Here is a 23,222-nt window from a genome sequence, read left to right as displayed (position 1 = left end):
TTACGAACTGCCAAACGCACTTTCCAGTGTTTTTGAGAGATGCAACAACGTCGACGAGAAAAATATGAATTCGCGGCCAGTTCAATCCCTTGCACCGCGACACTCATCCGTTTCGAGCAATTTTATATCCACGTGATCGAGAACTGGAAAGCTTTTCGAGCTTGCGTGATTGTCTCATCGAAGAGATGCAGCGCCCTCTTTGTTGCTACTCCACATTTTATCGTTTGGTCCACGGACCGCAAGCACCCGTCGCATTTATCACGCGACCCTTGCAACGCGCGCATCATTATTTTCAAAATAATAAATTTCAATTAAAACTGTTGCATTACGATCATCGAGCGGTGTGTCGAAAAGTATAAAAATGGACGTTGATTCGACGAAATGCATTCTTGTGGAATGGTGAAAGTGATTAATAATTTCATTCAAATTTTTTTAAAAAAAACCTCAAATTCTTCGATTCGAAGATGAAAAGTTATTCGGCAGTATAAATTTTCCGAGATTCCTTTACCTTCCCTCACTTCCATGCAAGATTATCCCGATTTCCTTTATTCAGAGAGCGAATTTCAACCGATATTTATATTGAAATGATTGACCCTTAAGTTACATTCAATCGAGTGGCAGCGATCGATCACCGCAGAAAATTGAAATATTCTTGCAGTTTGTTCGGTGTATTGACGTTGTGGGGGGGGGGGGGGGGGGGGGGCAAAATAATTTCTGTATTCACAGAAATCAAGAATTTGACAATGTCGAATGAAGAACAATTTTCCGTGTATTCCGTTCAACAGTTGCAGAGATTTCGGAGTGTAAATATGAACTCGAAGTGAATTTACGTCCGTTAATAACTCTTGAATTGTTGTGCTAACACGCAGAATTCGGGGGGTTAGGCATAATGGACAATTATGAAGGGTGAGTGTTGACGAATGGTGAAAAATGAACGTTCTTTTTCGATAGAATAAATCGAACCATGAGAAAATTAAGGAGTTTCGGTACAAAAGTCTAAATATTAAGAAATTGATCAAATTTGGTGATAATGTTCTTCAACATCAAGTGCGAAAACACAAATTTTTTCAAAATTTTCTTCTACTTAGTTATCGAGTAATTACGCATTAAAGCAGATTTCTTATGCCCGGAATGTATACCTATATATATGGAAACGCTATGCTTATACACGTCAACTTTAGTGATCAATTACTCGATAACTGTGTAGAAGAAAAATCTTAAAAAATTTGTATTGTCAAATTTGGCACTAAAGAATATGTTCACCAAATTTTATAAAATTCTGAACTTTTTGAAATTTTTTATGCTTTTAGCATGGTTTAGCATGGCAACATTGTATCGCCTGTACCGAAACTCCTTAAAATAAAAATTTGGAGAAAACTTTTTGTCGAGGAATACAAACTTGTCGAATAAATTTTTCAACTTTTTTCCTTCTCAATGTGATTGCAATGATTAATTTAATCTTCACTTGCATTTATTAACGAATGAATTCATTTACGAATAAAAATAATCGAATGTTCGAGTTGAAACGAATGCTCATAATATCAATGGATGTTCATTGACGTATTGATTTTTCTCCGGTTTTCCATGGCATTTATTTACTGTGCAGAATAACATTGAACAACACTATCGACGATAATGATATGGTGAACGCAACTCTTCCACCCGAAATGGTGTTCACCGGCCAGTCCTTGACTGTCGTAATCGTCTACTGCTTGTGCTTTTTGGTTTCCGCAATCGGTAATCTCACCGTCTTCGTCACACTTTCACGCGGTAGATATAGAAAATCGAGGATATCCTTGATGATTTGTCACTTGTCGGCGGCAGATCTCCTCGTGACATTCGTCATGATACCGGTCGAGGTAAGAAAAAAATCTTTAAATAATTGCTGTCTTGAAATTGCCTGCTCTCGATGCTCGTATCCCGAAATAATGTGAGCACGAATACGTAATTCCAATAACTCAGCTCTAATCCGCTCGATGATTAGAACGCGTGTATGAGATTTCCACGCGTAACGAGGTCTAATATTAAGCATTATCTAATAATCAGTTACGCATATAGGGGCTGACTTCTCGCCGCTTTCAAATTTTTGGCACCTCCGACAGTCTGCTTAGCTCACACACTTTTCTATCCATCGATATATATTTGGCTTGATCTGTCCCTGATATATTAAAACGCGAGTGTACTGATTCGCTCCGCGACGTTGAAGTTTGCAGCGGTGGAGTCCAACGAAATGAACGAAAAAAACGTTCGTAATTCGCCAATTATTTATTTCGCGAATCATCGGTGCAGATTGAAGAAGTAGGAATTGTGAATTAAGCAGGTGAGAGAATTGGAGAGTTTTTTAAAATCATTCCGTTGGACTGCAACGTTGCAAACTCCGGCGCCATTTCGCTCGGTAGTCATTCGAGAAACTGTCAAATATTTTCACATTTTTTCGAATTTTTTAAAATAAAGATCCACGTCCATTTCTGTTTGACCGGTTGAAAGAGTTTTCTATCTGATATCCGACATTTTATTCGAATAAACGGACAGCGACGACGGTCGAAAAATATCAAACGAAATTTGCGGCAGCTTCGAAGCTCTGACGAAATTTTCTAACGCGTTTGATCCGTTCAATGTTTCTACTGGTCTTTATCAAATACAAAGAGTTTGTCCGAATAAATGGAGGCATATTTACACAGCTTTGGTGCACAGGCAAAAAAGGAAAAATTCATGTCCGACGAAATATTGGCGTATAAGGATATATAAAACATCCGCTTTTCACGGAAAATCAATTTAATCCGGATCGCGGAAATCCTTCTTCCACGTCTGTTTTAATCTTCATAATTTCAACTTCAAATCATAATACGAGTAGTATTTAGAAATGAAAAAAATAGATTATGAATTCGATTTTTTTCGACATTGCGAGCTTACTGTCTCGTATCTCGATTGACTTTGCCAGCCTCAGAATCCCAGACCTCGGTTGAAATTTGTCGAGGATTTATTATGGACTCTCTGAATAATTTGAACAATGATCTCCCGTCCTCTTGCTCTCCCTCTCTCGTTCCCTCTCCTTTTCTCTTCTAATGCAATTAACTTGAGTAGATCGATAAAAGGACGAACACCGTTGGTATTTTCTGCCTCATAAAAATTTCAGATTCCCAATTTCCCCAGCGAGATTGATCTTTCCACTGCTTTTATAATAAGATTCAAAATCTGCGACGGGGTAACCAAAAATCTAATGCAAAAAAAACGAAGCGATGTAGATGATGAGAAAAAACAACAAATATTAATTACAAAAAATATTTCAACGCGGTCATATATTCGAAAGTTTTCCATTGAAAATTCGTTTTTGTTTCGACTTTAAAAATTTCAATTCAAACAAATTCTTTTTTCAAGCTTTTTTTCCCTATCAAGACATCTGACAATTGCGTTTTTTTTTTTTTAACTAATTGAGACTCGATAAATTATTGTTATTCAAAATGAATTGTCACTTCACCTCAAATATTATTTCAGGTAGGTTGGCGACTAACAGTCCAGTGGATCGCTGGGAATGTCGCTTGTAAAGCTTTTGCATTTTTACGAGCTTTCGGCCTTTACCTATCGAGTAACATACTCGTTTGTGTCTCCCTCGACAGGTTCGTTTTTTAAACGTGTGCACTCTTTTGGGTGTGTGAAATAAATGGTAGAACATCAGTGACTCAAGTTTGCGTGGCGTTCAATTATTTCAAGCATGTACTTCGAACGTTAATTTTTTTCCAAGTCAACAAAGAGTTATAGCATTATAAAAATTAATTTCCTCCCGATTTCCAGGTATTTTGCCGTTCTCCATCCACTCAGAGTCAACGACGCTCGACGTCGTGGAAAAATAATGTTAATACTTGCATGGATCTGCAGCACCGCTTACGCAGTGCCTCAGGCAAGTAAAAATGTCATTTTTGCCCTCCCCCTTGCTTGAAGTATCGAGACAAGGCCATTGCAATTTCGGCGACACTGCGCTCAAAAATCATTCACATTCGTACGTTTTTTCTCTGAGTGAGCAATCGTAAATCACTTACAAAACTGTCACTATGATGGAAAAACCGTAAAACAGCTCTCAAAGTGACGCTTAAAAGAAAAACAAAAAAGTCTCTTTCTTGTCACCTCTCAATAATGATCGTTGAACGCCAAGGTAGGAAGCTCTTCGATCGATTTCAGGAGCTCCTGAATACGATGCTGCTATATGTCTACGGTCCATTGTTCGAACATTGGAGAAGTGGGTGAATCGTGAGTGGACCGCCGGCACAAGGCCTTGATGAATATTGCTTGAGTTTCAGCTCCTTCTCGAATTTGCAGCTTCGATAACCCGAGCATATTATATCCATATTTCTAAACGTTTTGGTGCATCAAATTTGTTTCAAGTACCAGATCTGTCGTGCTAAGTATGAGGCAGCTCGAGTATGCCCTGTTACCGCCAACGAGCAAACTCAACCATACAAAATTCAAAGCGTGCGATCGTACCTCTTTCCATACAGAGATAAAAGTTCGCTTTGACACGTGTGATCGTCCTCTAATTTCTACACTGACAAGGAACATCACTTTGGTGTCCCCCTCCGATTTTCTTGAAACTGCTGTATGTGAAAGAGCATTCGAAAGTAAGAGACACGTATTTTTTTTTATCGGCGGAAAAACGGTTTTAAGGGGTGAAACCACCCTTGAAAGTAAGGCATGTCAGGGGGTGATTTTGCAGTTTCACCAGCAAGCACTCAACTGATTTTGATAAAACCAAAACCAAAATGTTTCTTATCTGAAGTGATGAAAAGTTCACCCTGTGCACGAAAAAAAAAAAAAAAAACAGGGGGTTAACCACCCTTACATTCTTATATATCTCACGCCACAATAAAAAGGAACGAATATGAAGGAATGAAACGGGTTCTATTTCCATGAAAACATGAAAATAAAGTTCACGTGTTTTTGCATTTTTGCAAAATAGCAGTCTTAAGGGGGTGAACTACCCCTTTTTTGAATTTTCGTACCGTAGGTGGTTTATTTCTGTTTTACATGTTTTTGCTGATTCGAAATATTATAATAGTTTCGAATCAAGATTTTCTGACGTATCGAAGTCAATACAAGACTCTGAATGGGTGAATCTCCCCCACTCGATTTTCCTCTTTATTCGCTATTTCAAAATTTCTCCCTGCATTTCGTTCAATTTGGTTGCTCTGCATCGAAATTACAAATTTAATAATTTTAGGAACATATAAAACTCGTATTGACCTGGATGGTGTCGGTTTGGCGGGGGGGGGGGGGAAGTTCTCACAACTACTTTTTCGGTGATCATAGAAAGCTTGTAAACTGCACGTAAATGAATAGGTACCATGCTACAGATAAAAATGCCTCTATAAAACACTTTCATAACTTTGGCGGAAAAATAGAGGCGTAGACATATGATCCCGGTGTTTGTGCTAGATAAAAATGTTATCAAGTAGTTATGATCACCTGATATTTTTGGCATTCTCACACACCGAATAACATTAGTCATTCCGAATATTCTTGAGTCATGCATCAGATAAAAACGTTATCAGGCATCGTGAGATTAATAAATATTTTTTTCTTTCGATACTTATTTTCGAAGGCGGTAACCATTAGCATTGTACTAGTGCATTTTTGAGTGAGCTCCAAATCGTGCGTGCTTTTTCTGTGCTTTTGGTGTATTGTGCCTACTACTTTTACCAGCATGAAAGTCAACCCAATCAACGTTATCAAATTGTTACTGGCTACATTTGAAGCTATGAACATTGCACAAACTCCTGTTAATAATGCAGAAATAGAGATGAAGGAGAATTTCGAAAAAATTTTAATCGATTCTATGCAAGATTACAACGGGATTGAGATGATACAGGAAGAAACTCTTGATTTTCAAGAACCATTTAAAGAGTTCGAAGCAATTGCTGTTGAAGATATGATATGGCAAAAGGATGATGATGTCGATTCCGACGCTTGTTCTGGTGACGATGAGCTGAGCTATGATTATAAAAAAAAAGCTGTTGAATATTGGAGATCTGGTAAAAAAAAGAATTACAGTGTTGAAACCGTCAAACAAAAATACAAATCTGTAAAATCCATACGGCAGTTACGACGCTGGGCACAACAACTGAACAAGGGTGGTACATATAAAGAAAAACTTGCTCGAATTTCTGAATACACATTACGGAATATGAAAACTGCTGTAGACGCGGGTGTCATTGTTCATGATATTGACCTTCGAAAGTGGGCTCTACAGGCACAGAAAGAAATAGGCCATGAAGATATACGATTCAAAGCTTCTCATAACTGGCTATGGAAATTTAAGAAATCGCATCGCATTGTTTCCAGAAAAATTAATAAATTTATAACGAGAAAAACTGTGGAGGAAGAAGCGCTTCTGCAAACAAATGCGGACAAATTTGTTCAAGATGTTAAATTACTAATAGAAAAGTATGGGTCAAGTAATGTATATAATTCGGACCAAAGCGGTTTTCAACTGGAAATCCATTCAGCACGAACTTTAGCGATGGAAGGATCGAAAAAAGTTGAATGCGTTGTACAATCAGTGTCTTCAACGACCCATAGCTACACGATTCAGCCAACAATAAATGCCAACGGGAAACTACTTTCTCCACTTTTCATAGTATTAAAGGAGGCAAAAGGTGAATTTGGACCGAGAGTAACGAACGAATTGTTTAAGCCAGATAACGTCATAGTAACAGCATCGAAATCTGGGAAACTTACTTCCGGTGCGTATTATCGTTAAGGGTGCATCAACTTTTTCCAAAATATAGTTATAAATATATAATTTGTTATATGTTTACAGATCATTTTAAAATTTGGATGGAAAAAGTTTTTTTTCCGAATGTTGGAAGTGACAATGTATTACTGATTGATTCCTGGAGTGGACACTGCCCCAAAGTTGTACGTGAAGCCACCCCTCATGATAAAAAAATCATCACAATGATTATCCCAAAAGGTACAACTGGAAAAATTCAACCGCTTGATGTATTTGGATTCAGGATATGGAAAAATTTTGTACGACATTTTTCAGATAGTGTTCTATTAGTGGATGCTGATATAAATTTACATTTGAGGAATAATATAATCAAACTGCAATCTTTGGCCCACAATCAATTGTCATCTCCACGCTATATCAATCTTTTCAAATATTCATGGTTTAAAAGTAATTATATTACGGAAAAACCGGAATATTTCGAAAATCCTGTTGATTTTGGGTTCGGTCAATCAAAAACACACTGTGAAATACCTGGTTGCAATAATATAGCGATTATAAAATGTGCATGGTGCAAAAAATCTTTGTGTTTGAAACATTTTTTTGATGAATATCATTATTGTACAACGTATGAGCCATAATTGCTGGAAATGATAGGTTTTATTATATTTTATTTCGATATATGTACTTATCTAATAAAATCCGATTCTATACTATGAGACGGTTAATGAATTGTTAATGTGTATTGAAGTTTCATTTAAAAAATGTTCGTTAGTAAACAAGATCAACAGCATAGACTTATTCAGACTTCAAAGTTGAATCGTAGTAAATATCAAATGGCTCCCCTCCTCCTTCCCTTGCCCGCCAAGATTGAGGTCAATACGATCATTATACGTTCCTAAAATTATTGAATTCGTAATTTCGATGCAGAGCAACCAAATTGAACGAAATGCAGGGAGAAATTTTGAAATAGCGAATAAAGAGGAAAATCGAGTGGGGGAGATTCACACTTTCAGAGTCTTGTATTGACTTTGATACCTCAGAAAATCTTGATTCGAAATTATTATAATATTTCGAATCAGCAAAAACATGTAAAACAGAAATAAGCCACATACAGTACGAAAATTCAAAAAAGGGGTAGTTTACCCCCTTAAGACTGCTATTTTGCAAAAATGCAAAAACATGTGAACTTTATTTTCATGTTTTCATGGAAATAGAACCCGTTTCATTCCATCATATTCGTTCCTTTTCATTGTGGCGTGAGAAATATAAGAATGTAAGGGTGGTTAACCCCCTGTTTTTTTTTTTTTTTTTCGTGCACAGGGTGAACTTTTCATCACTTCAGATAAGAAACATTTTGGTTTTGGTTTTATCAAAATCTGTTGAGTGCTTGCTGGTGAAACTGCAAAATCACCCCCTGACATGCCTTACTTTCAAGGGTGGTTTCACCCCTTAAAACCGTTTTTCCGCCGATAAAAAAAAATACGTGTCTCTTACTTTCGAATGCTCTTTCACATACAGCAGTTTCAAGAAAATCGGAGGGGGACACCAAAGTGATGTTCCTTGTGAGAAATAAAAGTCGTTGGAACAACGAAATGTCGCAGTAGGGGACGATCACCACGAGGTTAAAAATGATTAAACGAATACAACAGTTTTAGATCGAACTGCAGATTCATTCTCCCCGAAAACATTGCAGTTTAATCAAGAAAACTCTCCCAATAACATCAATTGCTATTGAATCATTTTTTCTCAGTGTGTATACCATCTCGGTACGAAAACTCCTGCCTCGGGCCAACAAACAATAAGAAAGAAACGAAAATAGGTCTTTCGGGAATGAACTGTTGTCTGAGAATATCTTAATTTCGTTGCCTTTTCTTCAAGAATTTCAAAAGCATCGACTAGAGTTATTTTGACTTTTGGATTCGAACCAAATACTTTTTTTTAGAGAGACGCAGAAGGTACAGATGAGATTCGTGTCGCATGTACAAAGGTACTCAAGTGCATGATGCGCTTCCTACAAACACGGAGGTCATTGTTTTTTCCTTTCTCTCATCTCTCCCTTCATTCATCTTTGCTTCTTCGTTGACGTCGAAGCTTTTTCTATGATGCAAAGCAATTAAAAAAGCTTCGTGGAAACCACAGCAGTGTCGCTCATTAAGCAAAGTGCATCGAGGAACACGTACAAAAATCTATCCATCATTCTGCTAAATCTTGTTTCATTTTATGGACGTTCTCTCTATTGAAATTTTTTGAAATTGTCATACTTTTTTGTTTAATTAAAAATTATCATGTAATGTATCATTACACGTTTGACTTTTCTTGGATCGATTTCCAGCACATACTTTTTCATCAAACAAATACGCGCCCGCGAACGCACTCACACTTCATAGAAATTTCTCTTTGACGAATTCGGTGTGCGAATCATAAAGTGAAAGAAATTCAATATTCCGCATGAGCGAGTCAGAACCGATACACTTTATCATTCTGGAAAGGTTTCGAGTCCATTTCAAAAACTAACCGATTGTCATACTGCTGCAAAATTTGTTGCTTCTGCGATTCGACGAACAAAGCTATGGTGATCTGTCGCAGAGAGAAGTATTTTCCAGTGAACTTGAGTCTAGAGAATACGATTCATGTTTCATTAAAGTTTTTAACTCTTTCGAATGTTGTTGATAAACCTTTCATAAGTTGTTGAAACCTTTTATAAGGAATTCATCCTCAGTTTCAATCACGACATCACATCCCGGTGATCCATTAATTAAATTTTCATTTACTGATTCATTAAATGGGAAAGGATTAGAACGAGAAAAGTGGAAAATACCTTGTGAACGTTAGACGCCTTTTGAATCGAATTGTATCTTCAACGATTCAACACATAAGCAAACGACGCTGAAATGTCATTTCATTGGAACTCGTCATAAGATATGCTCGTATGAACATCAAAGAGAATCAAACTTTCACTAATACTATTCCAAAAATATACAAACAATTATTATCAATGGAAATTTTAATTGACGTCGCAATAATAGTAGCTATGAGATCTATCGAAAACATATCTTCCATACGAAACTGTCAAAGTAAATCGTAATAACGAATAAGTGCTACCGAGAATTTGGGAAAGGAATGAATGGAAAAAAGAGTGAAATCGATATCTTTATAAATAATTTGATCACTTTTTTCGAGGATGAAGAAAAGTTGTGTGATTCTTGAGTATTTGGTAATTTGGGTGATTGTTACAGTGTTTCATATTTCACGTTTTGCCACATCCAAAATATCCGGACTACAAGCAGTGTGTCACTTTCGATTCGGGGGTCGACGAGGCTTCCTACATGATATTTTGTGTTCTCGTAATGTACTTCGTACCACTTGTTATAATGTGCTGGGCATACACAAAAATTTTATGCGAAATACACAGCCGGAGCCGAGAAACCAGCGACCAGAGTAGGTTGAAAGGAAAAAGTTTGTTTTTTCAATATTTCCCATTCTCGATTGGATACCACTGAAAAAATGAACAAATTTACAGTCATTACGAGATCGGGAAGCAATGGAACTCTGCGGAGTAGCGCCACGAGCTCCGGAGGCAGCAGAATGAGACTGAGGAGGTCAGACATGAGCAGCATCGAGAGAGCAAGAAGTCGCACTCTCAGAATGACGATAACTATCGTCGCTGTTTTCATTATATGTTGGACGCCTTACGTAGCGATGCTTTTGTGGTTAGTTCATTGTAAAAGTTCAATTATTCAAATGAGTTTAAATCAACCTTAAAATAATATTGATGCCGACGCAGTGAACATACCTTTGTAAATACTGCGTCAATGAACCGCTTTTTTTTAAATCATTCGACATCTTTATTCTCTCATCGAGGTATATGATGGATCGTGACAGTGCCGAAAAAGTCGATCAGAGATTGCAGGATGCACTTTTCATCATGGCGGTTGGCAATTCCTGTGCAAATCCTCTTGTTTATGGAAGCTACGCTGTAAATCTTCGGGAAGAGTGCTGCCGATGTTTTTTACCTTACAACAACAACCCTGATCGATCTCAAACCGAGGTCAGGCTCGTCAAACGAAATACTGGTGATATATTTTACACTTACTTCATAGTTATACCGTGTCCAATTAGAAATTCCTATTATTTCGTAGTTTCTCTCTATTCTCGTAAAAAATGAAAATAGGCATGCAGCACGAAGTTTGTGCAAAATAATCACATTCACGAGTTTGCTTCGTTTTACTCATTCTCGAGGATCGATGCAGTGAAAAAAGCGCTCCATATACGAAAAGATTTGCGGAAAGATATTTTCACGCAGGTGAAAAAATTCTTAATTTCACTCCTAAATTTATCGAATATGTCAAAATATAGCAATATAAATAACAAATTAATTTGAATGTAAATATTTGTTCGTTCCTTCGAAATGAAACCCATTTAAAAAGAAGAGTTGAAAAGAAAATGAAAATGCTTCACTTCGTAATCCGAGGGAACAACGAGAATTATTAACGAACGCTTCGTTATCCTTACGCTTTTGAAATCTTCTCGATTGCATTTTTCACGAGAATGGAAGTTTGAGAAATCGAAATATTTGAAGCTGGCGCCCGGGGGCACTCGTTCGGCGTAGCTGCAATCAGATAACGAGCGAGAAGAACGTAGAAAAAATATTTTTGCATTAAAAATTCGAAATCGAGGTTGGTTTCGGTGAGAATAGCTTGAATTCGGGGGAAAAAATGTTGATGGGATTAAATTCAGGGCTTAGTTTGGCACTATATTGTTTCAGGAGCGCCGTTACCGAACTCGGACAAGAAATCACCGGGCGTCAGCAACTTTTTCGTATTAGCATTTCGCACGACGCGACCTGACGTCGCTTTATAAAATCGAGTATGTAAGTAATTACTGTGCGATCAAAGAATCTCGGATTTACAAAAAAATTGCTATTCGAACGGGTACTGGAGACGTCGCGACAAGGCGTATTCGATTGTTTTTTTTTTTTTTTTTCGAAAATTCTCGGAGTAACCGTCGTCAAATGATTCATTTAGCTATATTTAGTTCCATCTCAACACTGATCTATCGCTGATTGAATTTCCCATTGAAAATCCTTTGACGCATTTTTACCCTGAAAGCCTCAATGACTGCTTCGATCGTTCGAAAAAAACCTCCGGTCACGGTACATAGCACTATGTAAAAGTTCCACTGAATTCAAACTGAAAATTAGATGGGAATTTCTATTGGAAAATTGAAGTATATGTAATTGAAATTTTCAATGGGAATTTGGACCGTTCATTGAATCTTCACTCGTTTCAATAAAATTTGAAGTATTCTGTCAGTCAAAGACTTTTATTGTTGAAGCAGAGAATGTGAAAAACCTTGAAAAATCGTTTCGTTTCGTTGATTTTCAATGGGAATTTGGCGCGTTCGTTAAATCTTCACTCATTTCAATAAAATTTGAAGTATTCTGTCAGTCAAAGACTTTTATTGTTGAAGCAGAGAATGTGAAAAACCTTGAAAAATCGTTTCGTTTCGTTGATTTTCAATGGGAATTTGGCGCGTTCGTTAAATCTTCACTCATTTCAATAAAATTTGAAGTATTCTGTCAGTCAAAGACTTTTATTGTTGAAGCAGAGAATGTGAAAAACCTTGAAAAATCGTTTCGTTTCGTTGATTTTCAATGGGAATTTGGCGCGTTCGTTAAATCTTCACTCGTTTCAATAAAATTTGAAGTATTCTGTCAGTCAAAGACTTTTATTGTTGAAGCAGAGAATGTGAAAAACCTTGAAAACTCTTTTCGTTGATTGGTCTTCAGGATCACATGGACGCTCGAAAAGCATCGAGAACTCAACGATCGTTCCGCCACCAAGTATTTCAAGTACCATCAGGCCATCGGATTCATCATCAATAAATTCACCGAAATTTTCAAAAATCGGAATGGTTAGTAAATACCGTTTAATCAATTATTTTGGTTTTCCTCCTCATTTCTATCATTTTGGAACGATCGCTTTGGAATACGAATTAAATAATCTTTTATAAATAATTAACGTCAAAGCTGATCACTTACTGATCATTCACTGAAACTTTCGCGAGCCAAATCAAAGGGCTAATCCTAACGAAGGCCCTAAAGGCTTATTTCTCATGCATACATTAATATTGGAAATCTTAATTAAATAATTATGGATGGCCAACAGAGAAGACTGCATCAATATAATCTAACCGGTTAAAAAATTAGTCCAAAACCTCAATATTTATCCAGAATTATGGCGATTCAGTATGAATCCTTCAAAAATTTTGAATGACGATTCAACGAGAATTGAAAGGTTCTGAATCCATTAGTATGAAGATTTGGGATGCGTTATTTTTTTCAAAGACATTAAAAAACTGTGACTAAACAAACTTTGTAAGTATAAAACGATGAGCAATCGTAGTAATTGGAATGATAAAAAATGCGAGATGTGAAATATATTTTAAACGAGGAGAGCTGACTTGCGAAAGCGTGAAATTTCAAACTTCCGTTGACACGAATGAGCGCGACGTTCGAGCTGAAGTTGGAACATGAAATGGTCGATTAATTAAACATGCGGTGAGCAACGACGACATTTTTCACCGCGTTGACCTTTGCGCTCGATCTCTAATTTCGAATTCACATACGATCGTGTTTCCAAATGAAAATACTGACAATGAGACGTAATGCAGAGACGGGGGAGAAAAAACGACCGCAACGCGAGCCAAAACACTTCGTATATTTATTTTCTTTCTAATTTTCCTTCGAAATAATAACAATAACAAAATCAATGAGTTCAGACGCAATTTCGACGGAGGAAATGAATCTCCAAGTTAATCGCTAACCACACCGTCTCCTCGACCTTTCAAGGTCTTGCCCTCGTCGCCCATATCTTTCCTCCTAAGTGCACGACCTCGAATATTCAACATTGTTCGAGCCACCAACCAAATCGCGCCTTTTTCGCACACGCAGCGCAACGCGTTTACGAATCCGAGGATCAACGAGTGCGGAGGATAACCCGTTGTTCTCGATTCAATGCCGATTGTTTTCAACGAGGCTTCTACAAATTTATCGGCCGTTGGTGCCATCCACGTAGCTTTCCTGTTGAAAATACATCATTTTATTAGTTTTATCCTCCCACCAATAGTTGTCGAAGATTCTAGTTAAAATATTATTTTTCCTTTATCACTCGTAAAGCCGAGTCAGTTTGAGATGGAGCGAAAATTCATAAGAACGAAAAATTGAAGCTCAAAATATTCGCTTTTTTGTAGAAAATTTGATACTCTTATTGCCCTTCTTCCAGAATTCGCGACGAGTATTCGATTTTCACATGCACGAGTATTCGTTATTTCGAGTAATTCCTTCCAACTTTCTAGAGAATCTCGAATCTTTTTTTTATAATTAAAGAAGCGTTTCAAAGTGTTGAATCACGAGAGAGAGAGAAAGTCAACGCAATGGTTCGAAAACAAGGAAAAATGGTAAAAATTTTGATTTTCTTCCAGTATACGATCTCCACAAAAAGTGTTGAGCTTACTTGATTTTCGACATTTTAGTTGCAACGGGTCCAGGCAGTACACACTGAACTGTGACCCCGCGCGGTGCAGCCTCTGCAGCGAGATCAGCGCTTAATTTGTCGACGTAAGCTTTGCTCGCTGCATAAACCGAGAGGTAGGGACTGGGAATAGCACCTGCGGTTGAGCTTATATTGACAACAATGCCCTTTCGTCGTTCCATCATGCCGGGTAACACGGCACGTGCAACGCCCGTCACAGCCGCTACGTTCAATTGTAGTATCCTCGCTATTGTTTCTTCCGTAACGTGTGTGAATATTTCGGGATGATCGTAACTCGCCCCGGCATTATTGATGAGAACGCCGACCTTTGAACCAATGTTTGACCTCAATTACCGTCCGTGAAAAACACTTTTCAAATATTCTTCTTCGATTTTTATTGGAGCTTTCTCCGATGTTTGTGAAACGAATATTTTTCGGGTGAAACGACTTAAAAAATGGGTGCATTAGAAATACCTCGAGTTCCTCGATAGCTTTAGAAATTTTGGCATAAACTGCTTGTCCCTCGGTCAAATCAGCCTCTACGGTTTTCGTCGCGACGCCGTAAGCCTCCTTTATTTCAGCGGCGACCGAATCCAATTTGTCCTGCGATCTCGATACGAGAACGATGTCCAAACCACGAGCTGCGAGGGCCTTCGCATAAGCTTTTCCCAAGCCATCCGTTCCGCCGGTCACAACTGCCCATTTCCCTTGGCTCGCGACGTCGATTCCCAGCCCTAATGCGGGCGCTATTATTTTTTTCCACGCTAATACGCCCGATCTTATAAATATACGGAGGCCAATCGCCGCAAGCACGACCAACGATAATTTGTCCCAGCAGGAGAGAGTCATTCTAAAAAACGAAAAAAAACATCACATTCGGTTAAAAAATGAGCACTTGCGAGATGACCTCTCGTGAATTAATGTTCTCCCAAAATTGTTTATTTAATTATTTTTTTTCTTTTCTTCCTCAAACGTTTATTTTCGTCCCCAATCTTGTACTTGTTCACGTTTCCATTTTTGTACTTTTTTAAACTATTCTATTTTTGTACTATCAATAGAAATATTGAATACTTGAAGTTCGAGTCTGGCCTCAGACCGACGAGTCTCGAGACTTTCGTTCGACTGACCGAGCGCACGATTCCAACTAGACGATGACCACTGTGTCTCGTCGGTTTGAATATTTAGTGATAACGTTATCAACCAGTCATCGAAACGTCACTTTCGCCTTTTGCGACCTAACGTCTTTCCACTCACGATACCGGTGCGATACGAATCGATGCGATATCAAAAATTTCCCGATCGCTCGTTTTTTTATCCGATATTTTATTTATCACCCGTTCGTGGAGAGATGACCGAAGAAATCCGGACTTGAATCGGACAAGAGTATTGCCGAAATTAGATTTTTCATTGGCATCAAGAAGATGATGAAAGAAATTCGTACCGAGATTTGTACCGTTTATTAGCTTACAGCAGATATTGATTATATTTAATACGCGACAGAGCTGCAGCGGTACATGCGAAAAAACCTTCCAAATTGATTAATCGACTTTGGTTATTTCAATCAATCTTTCACTCCCCCCTTTTTCAATCGCATCATCTGACTGATGCTGAGATATAATCTCGATTGAAATAGCGGAAATGTAATAGTGCGTTGACCGATCGTTACGATAAAAAAAAAAAAACGATATCATTTCCCGATTTCTCTATATCAATGTTACATAAAAAAGTAGGCTGCTAAATCGTGTTTTATGTGTTGCAATCGAAACACGTTCGTATCTACGCACATTCGTGCTGGGTATACGAATCTCCCGACAAGCAACCGGTTACATTTTTTCTGGATTCCGCAAACCCGGAAAGTTGCACGCTGCAATTATATCACGAAAAATTGTGCTAATGACACACGCATGGGAATAACGACGGTATTACGCGATATACCGGGCACAAATTCATTTTGCAATATGTTGGGATTTGAAGTCGGATGAGAAACCCGTTGAAAATACAGACTGCAGATGCAACGTAAAATTCCACTGGGCAGTTAATGCGGGGACATAATTATTTCCGTTGACTCAGATGATGAAACCGGACAGAGTGAAATGTCAAAAGTTTTCGAGACGCCCGATGTATTCGGAGAACATTCGATTTGAATATTTTCATGAATGAACGCATTTTGAAAAAACCGTCCCGGGCTAGGAAAACGACCGAATAAACCGAAAAAATGGTCAAAACATCTTCGGCTATTTTGATAACAACAGTGGAGAGAAAAAGTCAGGCAGACTTCTCGAATCCGGTCCTTGTGCCATTTCACAAAACAAAACGGTTTGGACGGAGACCAGTTTTTTTCAAGTTTGGAATAACGCTTTGGTACTTTTTCGGATCGAAGTTTCAACTCTGAAGCAAATGGCTTTTGCAAAAAAAATCTTTTACAGAAACTAACAAAAACGTATTCTCAAAGTTTATCCCGCTTCAATAATGAAATTATACAATTCCATTGGCAACGAAACATGCCTTTTCAAAGCAATGCAAAGTTCTTTCAACGCAGGCACGTTATTTTCAACATAAAAAAGCATTGGAAACAGCGATGGAGATCGACCACTTTCTGGCATCTACAGACGCGCAGAAGCCCTCATAAAACTGCAATTTTCGAACTAATCAAATCAAAAGTGTTCAGACATTTTGGCGTTATTTTTTTTATCTTAATAAATTTCAGTATTTACACACTCTGTTTTTAGTGAGAGAATTCGAATAACGTGGACATAGGACTATTAATCACGGTTTGTTTGTTATTTTCGAGCGCATTTACAACAACGCGTTAAGGAGGGTGGCTACGTTCGTCAAAATGATAAGAAATTGATGAAATTTGGTGATAATGTTCTTCAACATCAAGTGCGAAGACACAATTTTTTTCAAAATTTTCTTCTGCTTAGTTATCGAGTAATTACGCATTAAAGCAGATTTCTTATGCCCGGAATGTATACCTATATATATGGAAATGCAATGCTTATACACGTGAACTTTAGTGATTAATTACTCGATAACTGTACAGAAGAAAAATCTTAAAAAATTTGTATTGTCAAATTTGGCACTAAAGAATATGTTCACTAAATTTTATTAAATTCTTATCATTTTGAAATTTTTAATCTATTTAACATGATTTAGCATGGCAATATTGTATCGTCGCTAGCCACCCTCCTTAAATTCGTATACCTCGAATCAGGCTTTCGAAGCGAATGTTCGAGGAAATACCACAAGCTTGATTATATTGCATGGACAATTTGAAAATCGTTTATTTACACAGGTCACGTGTAATGACTTTACACGCCGAGGCGGAACATTTTTACTTGTACACTCGTCAATGAAATTCGTCCGCAATAACTGTTCTGATTGAGTGAAAGAGAAAAATATGCACGTACTTTTTTGCTTCCTTGTCTAGCTTTTCACTTCGCTCGAGGCAATTCGCGTTTGCAGACCACAGGATTTCTCGATCGTGCTTGATAAAATAACACGTGAAATGTCAATCGTCCATCGACGTAAAATCATGAATTTGTCATCTATGCACCATGAATATTTTAACTAGTGACCTACTCGAGTATTTTGTCAGAACTTTTCACTAGATTTCCTATTTTACAATAACGATTCGTCTCAATTATTATTATTTTTAATAAAACTGAATAATTGTTTGCTTCATTCGATATTTTAATCTTTTATTTATTTATTTATGTACAACAAACATTTGATGCTTTTCTACTCCACTTCAATTTAAGGCACCATTTAATTTCATTTTATATTTAAATAGGTCGCTTCGATCTTATTTTATTTCTTTTTTATCCACGATAAAATTTTTTATTTTCCCCTCGTTTTGTCTTTCGAATTCGTTCAACGTTAACCTTTAATTTTGTTATATTTTTTCGTGATTAATCGACATTGGGGAAAGCTGACCGGGAAGTGCTCACGTAGATCCGCGCGAGCGCACTTTTCACCTCCTCCTCGCGACGGAGCACACGCGGTCGATTCGACGCTCTCGGAAAGAGGAACCCCCACGTCCAGAAGGAATACGATGCGCGCGCGCAATGTCAGGGCTAGGAGTTCCTCCGCCTCTCACTCCCAGTATTAAATTATAAAAGAAAGAGAAAAAAACGAGCCACATTGGCTCTTGCTGTAGAACGCATCGGGAGCCTCTTTCTTTGACACACTTTGAACCAGCTGTCTCGATCCCCTCTCACCGTGTAAAATCCTGAAAACTAGGCTCGACAATTTTGTGGTACGATTTGGACCCATGATCATCAGCAAAAAGCACCGATACTACGAAAAAACCGAATCACCAAAATTCCGAAAATGCTCGACTTTCATTCGAATTCAATATTTCAACATTCTGGGGTTTCAAAACTATCGAATGACTGACTGATTGGATGGGACCCGAGTATATGCTTCATTCCGAAATATGGAGAATGAAAAAAGATTTTTCGACCAAGTTCGTATGCATTGGTCGAAACGAATTTTAATTAGAATTTTTCAATAAAAAATCCCTCCAAATTCCGTTTTTGAGCAAACGAGTTTGAAAAATTCGAAAAGTCTGTTGAGCTTTTCCCATTACACACTATCGAGTTCTGCCATAAATACATTAGTACAGTCATCATTGAGGATGAAGTTGTAGACGTACGAATACTCGTATCCATAACAAATAACTTGGCGCTCTTCTATATTGGTGAACGAGCAACGAGGCGCATATACCGTTGTTCGTCTTGCTCGTTAGAGACAGTGGTATGCGTGTTTACGACGAAGCTGCGGTGCTTTCGGATCTCAGGATCTTTCTACATGCAAGAGCCTTTCCATGTTAACTCGTTCGTTCACGGAGAGAAAAAAATAGTAAGAATTACTATGCTGCCATGGTATTGGGGTTCTATATCGCCCATTTTGAAGGTTTTTACCAAAAATATTGTCATTTCCAAGTCAATTCTGAATGAAAATTTTTACATTGCGTATTTTGCTGTGACAAAGGTTTAAACTGTGCTATTTTTTCCTAACATAGTTCACCAAGTAAACGTTGTAAAATTTATGTTGACTCGATGATGCATTGGCAAGTAGAATTGATATGCCGTTTTGCTATACTTAGTACTGGTTTTCACAATTGAAATTTACAGTTGAACGTAGTAAAATTTGAGGAGCTCGAACACAAGCATCGATCATACGTCAAAGTGTTTAGAAATTTACTATGGTAAATAACAGAATTTCATTCGCGATTGTACGATAATATACCGGTATACATGCTCATTACGTTGTCAGGTAATTTACTCGCTCTCAGTTTTTTTTTCATGAATATCTCACTCGTCTATATTTCCAAAAAGAGAAAATGCGAATTTTCGCATTGCGATGCTCAATTTCGTGACGAATTTTGGAAACGTCATTTTCGTGAATTTTTTTTCGTCATTTTTCGAAACGTTAAAAATTCGAATTTCTCGAACAATTGTTCGACACAATTTGAGAAAAATGGATTAAAAAACGTGAATTTTGAAAATCAAGCTGTCGTAGAACTCCCCATGGATCCTCGACACTTTTTTGCTGCGAGAGTGAAGTCGTTTTCGGTTCCTCGATCGCACAGTAGGTCAATACTATTCGACCATGATATTGGTATCTCTTCGGACTTCGCAAACACGTACCGTTCTCCGTTAACAGTAGACGACTATAGGGTGGCTCAAAAAACTTGAAAAAAAAAAACTAAAAAAAAAATGTAGACCCGTGTGATGACGTTTTATGAAAAAAGTTGACTTTTTGCATGCTGATTCTCGAGTGTTTTGTGATCTTGTATATTTCTACTGCTTTTTTTACAAGACTGTCTTGTTTTTACTGAAAGTTTGTTTGAAAAAATCGTCTCTGACGTCTGCTTTTAAAGATATTTTCGTCAACGATTTTTGACCAAAGGAAAAAACTCATATTTGTTTTCTTATTTTTTCTTTGTTACAGAACTCCAAGGAGACTAAAAAAGTACAGACAATAACAAATCAAAGTTTCCTTCGGTCGAACGCCGCGTCGTTCTCCATCGTTCGATAAAAGAAGTCAAAGTCTCGCCGAGGTGGAGAGGAATCTTCGCAATCTTTCGATAAACAAACATTTTTCTATAGCGACCTCCTCTTTTTTGGGTGCAAAACAAAAGCATTCTCTCGACATCTCTACCAACGAGGGAACCCTCCATATTTTTCCATTCCGTGGTCGTCAGGCAGGAATCACCGAGTGAAAGCAGATCGCTCGTAATCGCGAGTGTGTGCTCAACACTTAACGCATTAACCCTTGCCCGAGTTCTTACTATTTCTTACATTTTATTGGCACTACGTTTTTCGTCATTTCGTCTTGAGACAACGGCGGGTCAATTTCCATCCTGTTCGTCTCGTTGAATTTCGCAAATGATTTTTTCATGTTTTCCAAAATCAAGATTTCTGACTTTCCGCAATTGAATCACCAGCATAAATAACGAATCGAATGTTTATTCGTTTCTCGAACTGCGTTGAAATATAATGAGACGAAAAAAAGAAGAAAAATTCAAAGATAAGAAAAACAAAATGGAAATCAAGAAAATCAAGAAAACAAAAATCTGCTTGCGAAATTCTTGTCTCAGTATTCATTCGATAATTCAGTAATAATTGTAAATCAAATACATCGAAGAAAACTGTAATTCCATGTAACTCATTGTACATGTGACGTCGGCGTTAATCTGTTCTCACGAAAGTAAGATCGTATCAGCCATCCGGATTCAAATATTTATTAATAAATAATTGAATCGAGGAGCACTATTTTCTTGACAATTGTAAATAATCTATTCTAATCTGCGTGTAACAATTCGATATTATTTTATAATCGTATCAGCGCTAAAACTGGCATAAATCACAATAAAGACGAAATTAGATTGTGGCAATGTCGAAGAAATTCGATAGCATGAATAAGCGAGTGGTTGAACGAAAAACAAAACTTACGAACATGCGAGAGTGTCAGGCTGCTGCTTTTTTTTGTACCGCAACTGTGAATAGTCGAAAAGAAAGCGATTCTGAAATAATAATAATAATAATAATAATAACGTTAACAACAATGAGAATAAAAAAAAAAATCATGAAACAAAGCATCTTTGCTTTGTCATTCCGTAGTGACTTTACACAAATTGATGGACAGTTCTTCAGGAATAGTAAGTATCAACGAGATTACACTTGGCATAATCGTCGCGTTAATAACTCCTTTTGACCACCAAATCCAACGGCTTCGACTCTCACTTTCTCCGCAAGGTGAGAGAGAATAAACATTCTCCGTTATACGTTCCAACGTCACTGATATCAGACTATATGGAAAGGTTCCGATTCAACCGACCGGTTTTCTTCATAGAAAGTCAACGTCCAATATTCGTCTTTTTTGTCCGGCGCTTTTTTCACTAGACTCTCAATAATATCCAAAATAAAAATTCGTCTGGAAAATAAGCAGCGAATGAGTTTTTGAAAAACAAAAAATATGATCGTAAAACCGAACTCGTCGACGGTCTGAAACAAAAAATTATATTGGACTTTTTTACTAATTTTTTTTTACTAATCACGTAAGTGAAATCGTTATTTTGTCGAATCTTTCGAATTTTCTCTCGCAAATGTTTCTTTTTCAATCACACAAATAAAGCAAACTTTTCAAAAAGCCGTCTCGATATTTTGATGAATAACGAGTGAATTAAGGTAGATCATGCCTGTCGCGTCGTATTTTATGGGTGTCTCAATTGCCTCGATTTTTACTCCCTAATTAAAGATATTATCACTTCAAATTAATGTCAGAGTTATTAAGGTATTACTTGATGGATAGCCCGGCCGATAAATTGTACCTGATCGGAATTTCCGTACTTCGTGATGCAATAAAGATCTGAAAAAATTCAGCAACATTTGGAAAGTTATGAACTACAATTATCAATAATAATATTGCCCAAAAGTTATTAATAAATTGTTTAAATATATAATTTTTTAACAATTTTACAGTAAACCCTTGTTTTTTTTACGAATCGAATGTGCGCATTTTTCTGAATGCTCATGATTTTTTTCAGAATTTTCGTGGATTTTTGAAATTCCCTTTTTTAAATTTTTTAAGTGGCTCTATTTGTACATTTTTCATTCGGTAACCTTGAGACTTTTCAAAACTGATGGTAAATACGTCTTCTAAAACATATCCAAAATTCAAATTTTTTAAAATTTTTTTCAAAATTTTTTCAAGACATTTCAAAGATCCACGAAAATTCTGAAAAAATTCATGAGCATTCGGAAAAATACACACATTTGATTCGTAAAAAAAAAACAATAGGTCACCGCAAAATTATTGAATAATTAATTGTTTAAACAATTTGTTATTAACTTTTGGGCAATATTATTATTGATAATTGTTGTTCATAGCTTTCCAAATGTTGTTGAATTTTTTCAGATTTTTATTGCATCACGAAGTACGGAAATTCCAATCAGACATAATTTTTGGTCGAGCTATCCATCCAGTTTACCTTAATTCTTAATTGTAAATACATTTTTCCAACTTATCTTTGGGCCAATGAAATTACAAGCTATTAATTAATCGGGGATCCGTCACTGACCGAACCCAAAATTTCATTCATCCCTGGCGAAAATACTACACTTTTTTGACGTCAAAAATCGCATTAGAAAGCGTGAAGGAAAAACACGACGGGAAATGGATCAAGAAAAAAGTTTTAATAAAAAGACAGGAGTCTGTGACAGGAATGGGCCAAGTCAAGAAGAAACAAAATGCCGAAATAAGCAAATGCGAGGCTACCAATTCGCTCATTTCAACAATTTCGTTCAATCTTTAACGCAATATATCTTTGTTACTAGTAAGACAATCTTCTCGAATTTTTTTCCAGATCGTCATTATCTACTTCATTATTATTTTGTACTTTTCCATAAACTTCGTTAGAAGCGTTCGTTCGTTACATGGAAAGATAAACGATTTTT

The 23,222-nt window shown here is 37.0% G+C and overlaps 2 protein-coding genes across 8 annotated transcripts; one reads left to right on the top strand and one right to left on the bottom strand.

Annotated features, from left to right (window-relative positions):
* Positions 1-716: 716 nt before the first annotated feature.
* Positions 717-21,915, top strand: LOC122412167 (gonadotropin-releasing hormone II receptor-like). Of its 6 annotated transcripts, none has more exons than XM_043421524.1 (9): positions 717-906; positions 1,607-1,859; positions 3,496-3,617; positions 3,793-3,898; positions 9,961-10,162; positions 10,245-10,434; positions 10,586-10,772; positions 12,513-12,637; positions 20,215-21,915. In XM_043421524.1, the coding sequence occupies exons 1-8, from the start codon at positions 890-892 to the stop codon at positions 12,606-12,608; spliced, it is 1,173 nt and encodes a 390-aa protein (XP_043277459.1). In that variant the 5' UTR covers positions 717-889; the 3' UTR covers positions 12,609-12,637; positions 20,215-21,915. The 6 variants fall into 6 exon arrangements, with proteins under 6 accessions (XP_043277459.1, XP_043277456.1, XP_043277461.1 ...); XM_043421521.1 differs by having other exon boundaries at positions 10,586-10,797; XM_043421526.1 differs by lacking the exon at positions 20,215-21,915 and adding an exon at positions 11,490-11,590.
* On the bottom strand, positions 13,433-18,226 carry spidey (hydroxysteroid 17-beta dehydrogenase 12 spidey). 2 transcript variants are annotated; one of them, XM_043421528.1, is made up of 4 exons: positions 17,667-18,226; positions 14,731-15,106; positions 14,239-14,582; positions 13,433-13,805 (listed from the first exon to the last, which is right to left on the bottom strand). In XM_043421528.1, exons 2-4 carry the CDS (start codon positions 15,103-15,105, stop codon positions 13,538-13,540), a joined length of 987 nt encoding a protein of 328 aa, XP_043277463.1. In that variant the 5' UTR covers position 15,106; positions 17,667-18,226; the 3' UTR covers positions 13,433-13,537. The 2 variants fall into 2 exon arrangements, with proteins under 2 accessions (XP_043277463.1, XP_043277462.1); XM_043421527.1 differs by lacking the exon at positions 17,667-18,226 and adding an exon at positions 15,328-15,458.
* Positions 21,916-23,222: the final 1,307 nt, after the last annotated feature.

This window comes from Venturia canescens, chromosome 6 (assembly GCF_019457755.1).
Source record: "Venturia canescens isolate UGA chromosome 6, ASM1945775v1, whole genome shotgun sequence".
Classification (NCBI taxonomy): Eukaryota; Metazoa; Arthropoda; class Insecta; order Hymenoptera; family Ichneumonidae; genus Venturia; species Venturia canescens.
This window is presented reverse-complemented; position numbering and strand designations above follow the sequence as displayed.

Excerpts from the sequence above, each read along its gene's own strand:
- LOC122412167 (XM_043421521.1), top strand. Across the intron at positions 10,435-10,585 it reads TACGTAGCGATGCTTTTGTG|GTATATGATGGATCGTGACA; the intron begins GTTAGTTCATTG and ends TCTCTCATCGAG. Across the intron at positions 10,798-12,512 it reads GCTCGTCAAACGAAATACTG|GATCACATGGACGCTCGAAA; the intron begins GTGATATATTTT and ends ATTGGTCTTCAG.
- spidey (XM_043421528.1), bottom strand. The coding sequence starts at position 15,105 with ATGACTCTCTCCTGCTGGGACAAATTATCGTTGGTCGTGCTTGCGGCG. Across the intron at positions 14,583-14,730 it reads AAGCTATCGAGGAACTCGAG|GTCGGCGTTCTCATCAATAA; the intron begins GTATTTCTAATG and ends ATTGGTTCAAAG. Across the intron at positions 13,806-14,238 it reads ACTAAAATGTCGAAAATCAA|GAAAGCTACGTGGATGGCAC; the intron begins GTAAGCTCAACA and ends TATTTTCAACAG.